Raw genomic sequence first — 16,684 nt, 5'->3', positions numbered from 1 at the left:
TTGTTTATTTCTTGAAGGAGTGAAAAACACTTCCACCTCAGGGCCTTTGCACTTGTTATTTCCTTTCCAGAATGTTTTTCTGTAGTTGCAGCTGCTTCCCTCCCAACTTCCAGGTTTCTTTACAAATGTCCTCTCCTCAGGGATACCACTTCCTGAACATCTCAGCTAAAAATGCCCCACTTTAGCTCATCCACCCTTATCCAATTACTGTTTTTCTTTATAGCATTTATTCCTACATGAAGTTATTTTATTTACATAGTTTTCAGCTCCTTCTTCCCCTCCAGAGCGCTGATTCCATGAGAACAAACTGAACTCAATCATCACTGTATTCTCAGCATGTAGAACTGTGCCTGACGCTTAATGGTTGCTCGATAAATATGTATTAACTATTGAATAAAGGACAGAAGCAACAAGATATAAAGAGATGGCAAAATGCTATGAGCATTTCAGTTTGGGAGCATCACAGAGAAATGGCATTTCTAACCCCATCATTCAGACTGGCAACTTTTAATATATTTACCTCTAGTTATTTTTTAATGTCATATACATTAAAACAGGATCATATAGTATGATTTATTTTGCAGACTCATTTTTTAATTTGAAGTTATATCATGGTAGCTTTTAAAAATATATTTCCCTTCAGTATTTCTAACATGCCAAAATGTTTAAAATAAAATTAATAACCTTTTATTTTTTAGAGAAGTAATAGAGCCACAAAAAATTGAACAGAAAGTAGAGATTTTCCATATGCACCCTGTCTGCATGCATGCATAACTTCCCCTACTATGGACATCTTACATCAGAGTGTTACATCTGTAATAATCAATAAACCTACACTGAGACATCATCATCACCCACAGTCCCTAGTTTATGTTAGAGCTTACACTTGGTGTGGTACATTCTATGGGTTTTGACAAATGTATAATGTTGTATATCCACCATTGTATCACACAGAATAGTTTCATGACCTAAAAAATCCTCTGAGCTGCACCTACTCATCCCTTCCTCCCTCCAACCCATGGCAACCAACTGATCTTTTTACTGTCTCCATAGTTTTGCCTCTTCTAGAATGTCATATAGTTGGAATCATACAGTATGTAACCTTTTCAGATAATAATGCCGTACATTTTAACATTAAGGTTACACTGTATTATAGAGCCTATTTTTTAAACTTGAAATGGACCATGAATATTTTCTCTATATTTAATGTAGTCTTAAAACAATTTTCAATGAAGATGTACTGTAATTTATTTCATTATTAATCTATTTTTGGATATTTAAAACATTTCTATATTTCAGAGGTAGAAAAAACCATCATGGGGAGGTACAGTCTGGGCTGAGTGGACTTCTAGAAAGCACAAGTCCTGTGTTAGAATCTGTCACTCAGTAGCTATAGGAGCTTAGACAAGTTTTGGTTTAACCCCCCAAGCTTCACTAAGCTCCTCCATCAAATGGAGATAATGATGGTGCTTCTATCAGAGAAACCTCAGGGTATTAAGTGGGAATAATGTATGCAAAGCATTTAGAACAAGTGGTCATTGAATGCTTATCACTACTGTGTCAGTTATCTGTCTGCAATTCTCCTTTCTTAGAATAGAAGCTAAAAGTAGAATTACTAGGGAAAAAAAAAATCAGCACATTAAGCTCCTGAATACATATTATCAAACTGCTTTTCTGAAAACTCGTACCACTTTATATCCTTATCAGTAATGTATACAAGTATTTATCTTACTGCACTGCAGGCCATTTTATTGATTTAAAATCTTTGCTGATAACATTTCTGATTACCAAAAGTGAATCCTAACATTTTTCCTTTTTGTGTGTGGACAATTTGAATGTTTTTCTCTTGCGAATAATCTGTTCAATGTTCTTTGCTCATTTCTTCTATTGAGCTATTTCTTTCTTATGTTTATCTTAATGAGTTGACATATTAATTCCTTATTTTATTAATTAAAAAGTTTATCTTTTATCTATGGCTTTCAAAAATAGTATTTGTTTTCTACCCTGATTATAAAAGAAATAAGTATATTTTATAGAATATTTGGAATATACAGAGAAGCACAAGTAAGAATAATAAACCCCCAAGTTCCAGATAAAATCAATGTTAAAATTCTAGGCTGTATCTTTCCATATATTTTTTGTTCTTCCATTTATTTTGTATTCAATATATATCTACTGAGTCCTTCTACTGGGCCAGATCCTCTGCTAGAAAAATAGCAGTTGAATATATTATACATTGGACATATAATTTTTTTAACAGAGTTGACAGCAAACTATGTGTGTATCTATTCCTCAAAACAGTGCTTTTTAAAAATGAACATTTTACTGAAAAAATATTTATTACAGCTCGATGAATTTTCACAAATGGAATACTCATGTAATCAGCAACAAGGTCAAGAAACAAAACATTATCAGAATTTCATAATTCAGAAATGTTTATTATTATAAACACTTGCCTTTATCTCTGATCAAAGTACAAAGTCTAGATGTAAAATGCGTGCAGTTTTTTTAGGCTCTTGAGGCTTATCACCAAACAGCTACCCAAAAATTTACTTCCTCTAAGCAATGTGAAATCTCTTTTTGATCTACCTATACTTTCTCTTTTGTTCTTTTACATTTTAACTCTTTAACTGACTTATTTCTGCATACAAGTTGAATAATCCATTCCTTCACTATTAATTTGCTTGGATTAATTTAAAACATACAGAAGTTTTCTAGAAGTTGGGGCTGCGCCTGAGTGATCTTTTCTCCCCATACTTAGTCCAATGCCAATGTAGGCCAACACAAATCTTTATATCATTGTAGAATTATGAAATATTTAATATTTGGTTGAGCTGGATGCTATTACTTTTTGTCAAAAACCTCTAGGTATCTTTGCCTATTTATCCTTTCAAATGGACTTTAGGGACAATTTTACAAAATTGTTAGAACATGTTACAAAAAAAGAAAAGGAAAGGAAGACATCTTTTATTCAAATCTTTCTTTAGATCTCTCAGTAAGATGTCAAAGTTTTATTCATATATTTCTCGCAAGAACTTCTTGCATAGGTTACTCTTTATTTTTCCTTTTCTTGAATTTTTTGTTTTGGTGTTACTGTTACTGCTGCTACTTTAAAATTATAATTAAAATTTTTGCATGTCTGGCTATAATAGAAGAAAGTTACTGATTTTTTAATTTAATTCTATAATCCTTCACTTTTTTGAGGTGTATTATAAATTCTAAGACTATTCCAGTAGATTAACTTCAGTTTTCTATGTATATCAAATTTTCTGCAAAAAAACAATCATTTCCATCTCTTTCATTTCATTATAGCTCATGTCTTATTGTGCCTCAAATTCCTAGAATAATGCTGAATAATAGTGCTGACAGCATTTTTATTTTTTTTCCTTTTGTAATGACAATGTGCCTCTTTCATTTACCGCTAAGTACAATGTTGGCTGTCAGTGTAAGGTAAGTATCTTTTATTATGTTAAACAGCTATATATACTTTGACTCCTAACTTTCAAATAAACTCAGAATTAAAGAAGCCCCGTTGACTATACTTTTGTATTTCTATTTCTTATTTCAGATAAAAGATGACAGAATCTTGTAAGAAAAGATGAAATAGGAAGAACACTTAAAATTACTCATTAGTAATAATAATAAAATATGGACATGCTTTTCAGCCACCAATTACAACATCATTAAATTCAGTATTCATTTATTATGTCTAGTAATCATTCGTTACTTGAAAACTGTAGTTTGCCCTCTACACTGAGAGTTCTGCTATTACTCTTGTCAACTCAGGAAATGGAGAAGGCCAAACAACTTACCTTAAAACATAGGAAGGCAAAGTCAACTCTATTGTCTTCCATGGGGAAGGAAATAGAAATTGCTATTCTATTCTAATATAACAGATAAGAATTCAGTCTAATTCATTTAATAGTCAAAATGTAGAAGGCAATATTTTGGGTGTTATGAAGGATGCTCCTGGGAGTTTAAAAAATGTGATCCTCTATGTTTGCTAAATTTATAAGGAGAAAATGAGTATACAAAAGCCTATGTACAGAGCTGAAAACAACAAGTGGCATATTTGCGTATGTGTACATGTGTATGGGTACATTTATGTTTGGAATATATTGATTTTCATATAGCGGCTCCTGGCTTGGGGAAGGGACTGAAAACAGAAAACAGCTCAAGCTCTTCATGAACTGTCCTCTCTCTGCAAGCATCCACAAAACCCTTGCAGCAGAGAACCAGAGTTTCCGGCACCCACCACAAAAGCTGGACTGTGGGCCTGAGAGTTTCTCCCTATTTATAGAGAATAAGGCACTTTCTAGGTGAATTCTATTTTTCAACTCAAATCAACTTCTGAATTAGTTTAAATCTTTACACTTTTGGAAACACAAGCATTAGATCACTAAAAGAAGGCGTCACTTGAACTCAAAGCTACGGAGCATCGGCAAGGTTGATACTTTGAAGACAGATTTTTTTTTTCCTAGCTAAAAATAAATTTATAAACAATATATATTAAAATAATTAACAGATGATAACCTAAGGTTTGGAGTAACAAAATATTACTACAATTTTAAAGACTGAATTAAACCAAGGGGCAAACTAATTTTTTTGCTTTATAAGAAAATCATTACAGGGCACCTGGGTGGCTCAGTCAGTTAAGCATCTGCCTTTGGCTCAGGTCTGATCCCAGAGTCCTGGGATCGAGTCCCCACGTCAGGCTCTCTGTTCAGCAGGGTAGTCTGCTTCTCCCCCTCCTTCTGCCCCTGTTCATGCTCTCTCTCTCTCTCAAATAAATAAATAAAATCTCAAAAAAAAAAAAGAAAAAGAAAAATCATTACAGCTCCCTTTCTTTAAACCATGGCATTATTTAGAGACTATTTCCAGCTCCTTTCCATGGCCTTTGACTCACCAAATGCAGACTAGCCTCTCCTGACACCAGAACCTTCTATCCCAAGCCTTTTCTTAGTGGAAAAGGTGAAAACAAGGGGATACCAAGAGCAGGTGCTTAAAAATCAGATCTGGGACAGGAATCTATTTAGCAAAGGCCCAGGAAAGGCCTGAAATATTCATGTGTCTCCTGACACCAAGGAATCATCTGGTCTGTCCCCACTATGCAACACACTAGGAGAAGGAGCATGCTCCAATGTAGCTTCACACTTAACCAGATGAATGTGGTGTGTACAACCCCTGCAGAGGAAGACAGAAGGGTGGGGAGTGTTCCTGCTACTTCCCAGCCCTGATTCCTGCAGTTGGGGAGTAGGGACTGGGAGCAGAGGCTCTTGAGGACCACCACGTTAACAACACCAGTTACGATGGACACCATCATGTCAGTGAAAAGATACTACTCAATGCCAAACAGAGATGGAAAATTCACCATAAGCTTGCACCTTATTTTTATTTACTTATTTCCATCTTGATGAAATATTTTCCTCAACTGTAGAAAAATCTAGCAAGAGAACTGATCAGCAGCAAGTTAAACTGAAACATTTATCGTACACGAAAGGCCATTCCTCACTCTGTTTGCAGGTTGCCTTTCAATAAAAATCCAACAGAAAGAACACTTTCTCCCTTGACTCGGAAAGAGTCCTACTTTACTAAAGAAACTGGGGGGGGGGGGGGAACACCTATAGTTCCATACTGTCATTCATAAAAAATGACTTCCATATAAGCATCATTGTATTGCACGCGGAGACCTTTTGGTAAAATGATACTCAGGACGTTAGTCAGACTTCGAAATAGGAAAGCCAGAAGTACACTATGGAACTAAAGTCTAAACCCTTCTCTGGTGGAGGAAGATATTATTTCCTTTGATAATTATGTCTCCCTGTCACTCATGTTTCTTAACATGTCAGATATTTTTAATGGTACAAAACCCCCAAACTTCTCCTTTTTATTATCTGCCCCCGGAGTGTCAACACAACTAATTTAAATTGTGATTGCTTTTATTAAAAAATGTTACTAAATGATAGGTGACAGACAAAATTTTTAGAACCAAAAAGGATTAACTTTATTTTAAAAATACAATTAAGATATTTCTAAATTACTTTAAAATGATATCCTAAATTTCCTAAATAGTATCCTAATAACGGCGTTAAGCATAGAATACAAGATAATACAAGAATTGTTACTGAAAGCCTCTCATGTAGTGGGTTTCATTATTCAGAATCTGTTACAAGCCAGAACTGTGAATTAACCAAATTATACAGAGAGGTGGCTGGCAAAAAGTTAACATTTTAAAAGAAAGTGAGGCCAAATGTCAACAATTGGAGTTCAGAAATCACACTTTAAGCTAACCAACAGATCATTAATCTCCTTGAAATTACTTGTATCAGAGATCTTAAAAATCTTTAATATATTTAAATTAAATATATTAAAATATCCATGTCCCCTATCGCAGTACATTGCTTATTAGAGTGTGAAATCAAGCATTACCACACCATTTCTGCCTGATGAGATAATTTTGGTTTTCTTGGGAATATAATGCCAATATATTTATTTTTCCCAGGAAATACTTCTGCTTTTTATTTTGAAAGAAACAAATATTTGCAATGACCAGTCCCAGGTCTGTTGAATTAGAAAAATATAAAATGAAAGATTGAAGTAAGTATAAGAACCAATTTATTTTTAAAATATCGGACAAATCTAGAGCAAGTAAACAACTTTCAAAGACAGAGGTTAAATGGATATTTCATTGATACTTTTGCTGACACCTTTATATTATTCTTGAGAAAAATAACTTAAAATCAACTTTTGTAAGGTTAAGTCTAAATAATGTTTCTACTATTGATTTTTATATTTGGCTTATTCCCTTCCCTATTTCACATAAGGAAGAGTCCTTAGGCCACAGACAGAATCAGATATTTTAACGACTGCACAGACCACCCCCTCACTTCTTCATTTTCTTTTTGTTTTAATCTGGGTTTATGGAAAAACTATATCCCTTACATCCCTAAGCTAGAACTTTCAATATGTATTTTTCATGTATTTGCCTGAGCACTATTTCACTTTCCATATATAGTTCACTGTGACTAATGTCAGTAAACAAATAAAAATCCAGCTATGTTATATCAAAACCAAGTTTGGAAGTTTTTCGGTCTATATTATCCCGAATTATTACTTTGTCTAACTTCTCACTTTTCACCACATAGTTTTGGCACTGCGTAGACAAGCTTTGGCATTTGTAAGAAGGTAGATTTTAAAAGCAATAGCAAATTACTGCTAATTTCTTCTTGATGGGTGCTATTAACACCTATTAACATCAGTAAGAGTAACAAGGTTATATCCAAGACAAAATATCAGCCTAGTCTGTATCATTAGAAACAAATGGAAACTTGGGGAAAGAATTTTAACATACTAGTAAAATATGGAATTTTTTTGTGCTGTTCTCTTACGAAGTGAATCACAACCATAAATCAGAAACAGCTTTTGAAAATAAGAATGATTATTAAGCTCTTCTAAAGGCAACTCTGAACTTGTCACTCACTTGGAATATTTCTACCTTAAAAAACAGTAATGCCTTACATGTAATTTCCTTAAGAAAAGCAAACACTTTGGGCGCCTGGGTGGCTCAGTCGTTAAGCGTCTGCCTTCGGCTCAGGTCATGATCCCAGGGTCCTGGGATCGAGTCCCACATCGGGCTCTCTGCTCTGCGGGAAGCCTGCTTCTCCCTCTCCCACTCCCCCTGCTTGTGTTCCTGCTCTCGCTATGTCTCTGTCAAAAAAATAAATAAAATCTTAAAAAAAAAAAAAAAAAGAAAAGCAAACACTTTAAAATGCAAAAAAAAAAAAAAAAAAAAAATTGTATTTTACCCTAAGTGTAAAAATAAATATTTCACTAAGGAGTGGGAAAAAAATGAAGCACATTTAAATAATTTTATTGCACTGGAAGTTGCCAATTCGTCTATGAGTAGTTTCATTGCAGATGAAAAGAAATCAAAATACAGGACAGATGTTGAACAAACCGCATTTAAGTTCTGTCACACACTGGCATTTTTCAAATGATTTTGGCTCATCTATTAAATAAGGTGTGTTTTGCTTGATTTTGAAAAGGGAAACATCAGGAAATATTTAAAGGCCAATTGCTGCCAATTAACTTTGATCAGTAAGAGTTCTATTTGAATCTTTCAGATTCTTCTCCTGTCTGAAATAACATACATTTATAAAATCTACCCAAACAACAACTTGATGATTAATGCCTGTTGGCAGGCCTACCACAAGCTTGCTTAACAGCAGGATATAAATAAACAACAGTCTCTATTAAGAAGAGAATGAAGTGTAGTGATAGTCCTGTGTTCTCATGATGGAGATAGGAGAAACAATATTCGTTATTCTTAAGAATGCTGCTAATCGAGATCGCCATGTTTGACAGTGCCCGTAACATAATTAATTAACCATCTTACAAAAGGTCCCCGCTGCCGAATTATAACGAGCAAATAAAATCATCAGCAGTTTGACATAAGAAATCCCGGCAACGCCAAGAGCAGAGGCCTGACTGGAATGTTATACAATTGGGCCAACCAGAAAGACAAGCAGCTGACCCAACAGGATAAAGGTCTGCCCCCGACAGTATCAGCAACTTTGTGGGATTCGGAAGGTGACCCATCTCAACAGTAACTATGGAGCTGAGCAATCTGTAGCTTCTGATAGCCACACAGTTTAATATCTAAGATTCTTGGCATCAAATTTGAATCCTTACCAAGGGTCACATGGAATCTAACCTTGAAAGGCAACAGTCAAAATAAAGCAAAATCAGAAATACAATGAGGGCAAACATACTACCATGTAAGCAATAATTAATTTATCTCATTATTCTAGTTATACATTCATGAAATAATAATATCTCATTGGCATTTTCAGACCACTCATCAATTTTCAGACATGCACCAGGAAGTGTGTATACAAAATAATCAGAACTTACTTCTAAGTCATTGAAAAACAGATGTGTGTCTGCCAAGTTGAAAATCATTTCTTCCATTCGTAGTCCAAGGGAAACTGATGTAGGTGGATCCTAAAAGAAGAATTTTTCAGGTCAAGAACATGTATACTTCAGGTTCATGGAACATAGTGCTACAATAAGGGGGACTCGGGATGGAGAATGGCTGAGAGCAAGAAACTCATCGGTAGGTTGGGGCTCCAGCAGCTTTTGGACTACATGATCCAACTCCAAGGTGCAGACTTCAGTGGCTTATTTAATAAGTGACCCAAATGTTGTTGGTACTTTGCATAATGAAGAAATAATCCGCTGCTTAAAATATTACAAAACTATAAAATCTAGGGTCACTTAGACATATAAAGTAGAGGAAATTTAGTTTCATACGTCTGTTTCAGGAGCAAGAAAGTCAGTGGCTGGAGAAGACGTTGTTTATGTTATGCCACAATCCATTAAGAGTATCTAAAAGCATTGCCACAAATACGGGAAAATAGATCCAATATAGATTAATTTCAGAGGGGCAATAAATACTATTTCTATTCCAGATGATAACTATCATTATTTCTTATTTATTCAGACTGCCTGCCAATTTTGAGTATACTCATAGTAGGAAGTGATGGCCATTCTGACCACCTGGCACCATGCCCAGCTCAGGGAGCTGATCCTGACATTCATGTGACACTATCCCGTTATCAAATAGCCAGTCCCATACACAAAGGGGAATACCAGCATTCTGAAATGTACAATGGCTTCCATCCAAAACTTCAAGCCTTGGACATTAGTGACGAGCAGTCTGTCTGTCTCATCCAACCCATATCCTGAGGACATCTACTGGCACTGAGATGAACTCAGGGGCTATGGAAATATTTGCAGTTTTTATGGTGTTACTGTTTTGATAATGTATCAAATCCAGGAATCACCATGGTTTGTGGTGAAGACCCTGCATAATTAGCGAGGAAGGAAAAAATGTCTGTAAAGTATACAAAGATGTGATGTGAGTTTTTGAAGGTTTTACTGGCATTCTAACAATATTGGCTTTTACAACTATGACATTTTAAACATTTTCTTTTTTTTTTTATTTTAAAGATTTTATTTATTTATTTGACAGAGAGAGATACAGCGAGAGAGGGAACACAAGCAGGGGGAGTGGGAGAGGGAGAAGCAGGCTTCCCGCTGAGCAGGGAGCCCGATGCGGGGCTCGATCCCAGGACCCCGGGATCATGACCTGAGCCGAAGGCAGACGCTTAACGACTGAGCCACCCAGGCGCCCCTAAACATTTTCAAAACAATAATTTCTGAATACTATTTTATTCTTACAGCAAACCTTTGGAATAAGTACAGAATCCACCTGTATCATCATTTAGCTAGGGAAGTTGTAACTGGAGAAATTATGGCTTCACATGTCACCTACCTGTTGGCATACACCCTGTGTATCTACACTGTCCGGCATAAACCTTGTATGTTTTGTGTATTGTCTTCTGAGCACACTACCTTCATTCCAAAGCTCAAGACTTGTCTGTGTCCTGCCCCCTACTCTCCATGCATCTGTAATCTATCAAGCCCTTGAGTATTGACCTCAAGTACCATCTCCTCACGGACTTCGGGAAAGAGCAGGAAGCTCTGCAAGAAGAGCTCTGGATCCAGGCTTGACCTTTGCTCTCCCACTTTGCTGTCCTTACCTCCTTGATCTTCAGTTTGCTCATCTAACAAATCAGACGGCTGACAAGCACTTTGTTCTCACGTACAATTAAAAAAAAAAAATCTCGTCTCTTAATTGGACACAATCATACCTGTTCGTACATCTTGGAGAGAGACGGAGCCTGGGATGGAGGGATGGGGGCGGAGACTGGTTCACATCAGGGCCAATCAGCTGGCCAGGTAGGCGGAGTCAACCCCGCCCCTGCACCGCCCACTCCGCGGGCACTGCCCACACCCTGCCAGCAAGCCAGTCCTCTACCTTTCAGGAGTCGCAGAGGAGGGACAGCTGAGGGTTTGGGAAAATAGGGCCGGGTGACATTGCTGGTCTCAATTCCTGTCTCTTCCGGCTGACCGACAGTGGCAAGGAGGCAGAAGACACAGTGTTGCCAAAAGTCAGGGGTTAGACTGGCAAAGGGGCAAAGCAAACACCCCAGGGTTTATAATAGGGCAGAGGGGAAAGAAAGAGAGACGAACTGAGTGTTCAAGAGCTGGGTAGGGAAGGACAAATAAAAATACTTCCCTCAGATTTCCTGTTTGATGAGTCCTATTCCTTAGCATTCTTTAAATTGTCCCTGCTTGGGGCGCCTGGGTGACTCAGTCATTAAGCGTCTGCCTTCGGCTCAGGTCATGATCCCGGGGTCCTGGGATCGAGCCCCACATCGGGCTCCTGCTCAGCGGGGAGCCTGCTTCTCCCTCTCCCACTCCCCCTGTTTGTGTTCCCTCTATTGCTGTCTCTCTCTGTCAAATAAATAAATTAAAAAAAATTTTTTTTTTAATTGTTCCTGCTTAATACCACCTAAAATCCATGCAATTTTGTAGGTTGTAGAAGAATTAAAAATAGTTCACAAGTAAAGAGAAACTGTCACTGAATCTTAGTTTTATAGGAAATTGCTCACTCACTTGGATTCCAAATCAGTAAAGAGTGCTGGAAAAAGCAAATGCTCAAATATACCCTAGAGCAGAAATAACCAGTAGAAGTTCAAACAGCTGTTCCTAAAACAAAACACCTGACTAAGGTGTTTACTCCCTCTAGCTCAGGCCAATAAAAATACACTGACTTATCTCATAACCATGTCAATGAATCTTTTTATGTGGCAAGGCGGAAGAGACTCACCACATTTATTTAATTGCCAATTCTGGAATTTACGTGCCATGGTATTGTTACTTTTGAAAAAGTATGATTTCTCCTTGATAAGGTTGCTCCCTTATACCACCATCAAAAGAATTACTCCATTGTTTGTTAATATATAGCATACTTTTACTTTACTTCATAAATTACAGTAATGACTTGCTAGTCGGAATACTAATAAATTTTAAAGGCTTGTTCAGTCTTGTGGTCAAATACAACACAGATGTTGGCCTTATTTACCTTTTAATGTTTTTCTCCTTTGTTATTAGCTGTCCTTCCTTAACAGTTTTTATACCTGCTGCTCCACAGTATTGTTATGAACCATTTACTACACTGAAAGAACAGTTTGACAGTGAACTGGAATGAGAGAATTTTAGAATAGGAAGGGGCTCTAGTTGAGAACATTGTTTTCTCAAACATTTTAAAACCACAATCCATGGTCAAAAATACACTTTACATGATGATCTAGTATTCTCTCTCCTTTTTTTTTTTTTTTTAAGGATTTTATTTATTTATTTGAGAGAGAGAATGAGATAGAGAGAGCATGAGAGGGGGGAGGGTCAGAGGGAGAAGCAGACTCCCCGCCGAGCAGGGAGCCCGATGCGGGACTCGATCCCGGGACTCCAGGATCATGACCTGAGCTGAAGGCAGTCGCCCAACCAACTGAGCCACCCAGGCGCCCCTCTCTCTCCTTCTTTCTTCCTCTCTCCCTCCCTCTTTCCTCACTCCCCTGTCTGTCTCTCCCCCAAAAAGAGCTGAAATATAAATTTGTGAAAACAAGACGTTACCCACTGTGTGGAGTGCACTCTGAGAATTTTCCATTTCATGGCCCCCCAATGTATCAAGATCTATAGTTTGAAAAGAAGAGCTCTAGAGTACACCCACTTGTGATTTTAGAGACAGGGAAACAGGGTTGCAGCAGTACTGTGATTTGCTCGTGGTACAGGGCTGGCTGGCAGGGCGCACGGCCGCCTCACTCAAAGTGGTTTACCTAAGAGGAAACTAGCAGAAGAGCAAACAGATAACCGTGTTCATGGGTTCGCTTACACTGGAGTTCTCATTTTGAGGTGAAATTTATTTTATAAAAATCTCTTAATACTTTCAGATTTTTCAAATATGTCTGATACAAGTCAAATGTGACAAAAGCTAACATTGAACAGTTAATAAATTAGTCATAGCTTGATGGCTTATTTTGGCATATTTAAAGGAAGAAAAAACCCACAGTTTTTAGACCAAAGCTGAGACATTAAAATCACCACGTCTTTGGCTTAATCTTACTTTCTTGTGCTTTGCAATAACAAATTCCAGAGTAGCAGTTATAAAATGGTTGCTTTTATAAAACCATTTTTTTGTTATATCACTTCTGAAAAATTATTTAGAACTTTGCCTCCACTTCCAAGAAACATGTCATTTAAGTAAACCTTGTTGCCAAATGTTTCCATTTTTTTCTGAACTTGACCCTTTGTGGCACTTGTCACTGTTGTTCAATATCTTCTTGATATTTCTCCTATCTGGTGCCTATAACATCATCAATATTTTTTGAGGTATCTTTCTAGAATCTGAGTACCCATCATCGATCCCTTAAAAGATATGGGCCCCTGGGACTGTTTTATGCATTCCTCACTTTTGGGGTCTGCCTTACAGACACCAATATACTCATGGCTTCAACCATCACCCCACTCCCTTCTATTAAATCTTAGATCTCAACTGTAGGCCCACATATCAATTACGTGGGGGTCATTTCTAGCTGGATGTCCCATACAGCATCTGAAACTCAAGGTGCTGCAAGTTGGGTTCATCATAGTTCCTCTCAAAACCTACTGTTTTCCTTCTTTAGGAGAATGGCAACCTACCAGCCCCAAACCTTGGCATGATTTTAAAGAGCCTCTCTTTACCCCACATCAAATCAATCATGACATCTTGCCACTTGGATCTGGAATTTATGCCTTCCTTATATTCACTACCTACCCGCCCCCCCCCCGCCCCGCCCCCAGCCATTGCCTCCTCTGTGGATATCTGTGATAGTCTTCTTTCCTGGGCTCTATGCCCAGACTCTCACTATGACAATGTCACTCTCCCATCTCTTTTAGAAAGCATCAAAACACTTCAACAAGTACTAAAGGCCCACAAGTGTCTGACTCTTGCCTACCTCACTAACATGTGAGCAATTCATAGTTTTTCAAACTGTTTTTTTTATATTGAAATCTTTTCTTCAAAAGATGACTAGGCAGAGGCCTTATATGAAAGACGGGGGTCTTTCAGATGTCCATTGACAGATGAATGGATAAAGAAGATGTGGTATATGTATACACACACACACACACACACACACACACACACACACAGTGGAGTATTACTCAGCCATCAAAAAGAATGAAATCTTGCCATTTGCAATGATGTGGATGGAGCTACAGTGTATTATGCTAAGTGAAATAAGTCAGTCAGAGAAAGACAAATACCATATGATTTCACTCATATGTGGAATTTAAGAAACAAAACATGAACATAGGGGAAGGGAAGGAAAAATAAGAGGAAAACAGAGAGGGAGGCAAACCTAAGAGATTCTTAACTACAGGAACAAACTGAGGGTTTCTAGAGGGGGCTGGGTGGGGGGACCGTGTAATTGGGTGATGGGCATTAAGGAGGGCACTGGAAGTAATGAGCACTGGGTATTATTTGCAACTGATGAATCACTAAATTCTACCCTTGACACTAATAATACACTATATGTTAATTAAATTGAATTGAAATTAAAGAAATAAAAGGAGGAGCTCTGATAGACATTCCCACCAAGGCCCTTAAAAAAAAATTAGGGCAAACAATCAGTTTCTGTTGGTTACCCACATTAGTATGGTGAGGTCATCATCCCTTCATCAGTTAAGAGTCTCATCCCTGACTTTTCCCAGCCTGGCTCCACTGGGTACCATAGCTGCATGTGCTCTTGTCTAAGGAGGGCAGAGCCATATCCCTACATCCTTATCTCTATATCCTTGGGACCTAGCACAATATGCCTGGCACAGAGCTTTCCCAAAGTTGGGGGGAATAATAAATGAATGAAAAGCAATAAATAGAGTATTTAAAATAATTCCAATGAAAAAAATTAAATTTGATCTTTAGTTAATTGTTAGCATTCAGTATTGGTTAAAAAAAATTCCTAGATACCTAGCTTAGGAAAAGAAAAACAAAAATCCAGACAATTTGAGTCCTAAAATGATTCTATCTAAATAATATAGTATTAAACATATTAGGAATGCCTGATTAATTGGTACCTGATGAAAGAGCAGCCCATTCTTAAAACAGCTGCTTATAAAGCCTTACTTATCTACTTACTTATGTGGTAGATAAGATTAGCATAAGATCAGCATGCAATTATTTATTTTTTAAATTCAGTAGTGGTATGCACTACAACATTCTGCAAAATATATTTTTATGTGTTCTGCAATTCAGTTCCCTAGTAAAAATTGCATAGTACAGTGAAGAGGCTCAAAAAGAGAAAATACAGTCAGATACTTTATCTTTTTTCTTGGTTTACCAAGAAACAGTGTCAATTTATTATAGCTCTTATGCCCCGGACATCCTATGAGTGGAGACCTTCTTCTCAAGCTGTTCCTTACCAAAGCAAAACAAACAGCATCCAACACCCCACATACACACAGAGAACTGAAATTTAACTCTGCTCCTAAATTATTTTGATAGGATATTAAATTGCAAATGTATGCTTAAAGTCATGGAAATAAAGTGAAGGAACTTGTTGCAATGTGAGGCTACCCCCCCCCGCCCCCCCTCCCCCTGCCATTGCATGTTAAGTCAAAGACAATTATGTCTACTGAACAGAAAGCAGCATTTAGCTGAAAAATTAAATAACAATGAAATCTGCTGAGGACAGACCCAGGCCTAAAACAACTGTTTTGCTTTCATCCTTTATCAAGTGATCTTTAATTATCTCACTGCCTCAAGATCTTTTCCTCCTGTTTCTGGGACACAGAAACTCAAGTTGTTATCACCCTATGCTGAAATCACCAGCAGCATCCCTGGCCCATTGTCATTTTTTTGTTTCTTTTTTTTTTTTTTTTTTCAGCTTGATCACTGCTATTATACTAGATGTTCATGTCATGAAAATGCTTGAAAGAGAAAAAAGAAATTCTAGATAAAATTAGTACACAGAAGGGCTGAAATGCCATTAAATTCAGCCTCTAGAGAGATTTGTGTCTGTTAGTCCTGAATTCACATGTTGAAAATCTATAATCTGTTTTTTTTTTAAAAGATTTTATTTATTTATTTGACAGAGAGAGACAGCAAGAGAGGGAACACAAGTGGGGGAGTGGGAGAGGGAGAAGCAGGCTTCCCGTAGAGCAGGGCGCCTGATGCAGGGCTAGATCCCAGGATCCTGGGATCATGACCTGAGCCGAAGGCAGACACTTAACGACTGAGCCACCCAGGCGCTCCTATAATGTGTTTTGAATAAAGGAAAAGAGTGTCTGTAAATACATGTGGGTATTAGGATATCAGAAGCCTAGGATACGGCCTCTTGTCACCCTGTTTTCAAAGATGAGCTACAGCGTTTGATAAATTATCAGGGTCATTAAATATGCAATCCATAGCAATTTAGAAATTTGATGTTACTGAGACTCAGCCACCAGATGAAGACACTGTTGTTCCTGCAAGTCTGTTCCATTTGCTTCTACGTGTCAGGCAAGGAGTTCTCTTAGGATGACTAGTAATGAAACTCCTTGTACAGTGCTTACGGTGTGGCTGTCCAGCTCACCTCTTGACAGAACAAAGTCTAATACTAAACCAGGTCTAACACAAGGCATTCTCAGGGCAACTCTTTCACTGCATGGCACAGAAATTAAAGGAGTTTCTTCTAAAATAATTTTGTTCATGACCTGCGGGCAAAAAACTCTTGCCTGAAAGGGCAAAAGAGCATCAGAA

At 37.4% G+C, this 16,684-nt stretch overlaps 1 protein-coding gene across 10 annotated transcripts in view; it reads right to left on the bottom strand.

Moving 5' to 3' along the window:
* EYA1 (EYA transcriptional coactivator and phosphatase 1) overlaps positions 1-16,684 on the bottom strand; it is a 358,798-nt gene that overhangs the window by 42,606 nt on the left and 299,508 nt on the right. For all 10 annotated transcript variants that reach the window (XM_054512561.2, XM_045896404.3, XM_045896403.3 and 7 more), the window contains one exon: positions 8,914-9,003. In XM_054512561.2, the coding sequence (XP_054368536.1) occupies positions 8,914-9,003 (90 nt within the window). The remainder of the gene's footprint in view (positions 1-8,913; positions 9,004-16,684) is intronic.

This window comes from Mirounga angustirostris, unplaced genomic scaffold (genome assembly GCF_029215605.1).
Source record: "Mirounga angustirostris isolate CCGP_5_RB_7025 unplaced genomic scaffold, mMirAng1.0.hap1 SCAF_4, whole genome shotgun sequence".
NCBI classification, from domain to species: Eukaryota; Metazoa; Chordata; class Mammalia; order Carnivora; family Phocidae; genus Mirounga; species Mirounga angustirostris.
Note: the sequence above shows the minus strand (reverse complement) of the source record. Positions and strands in the feature narration are given on the sequence as shown.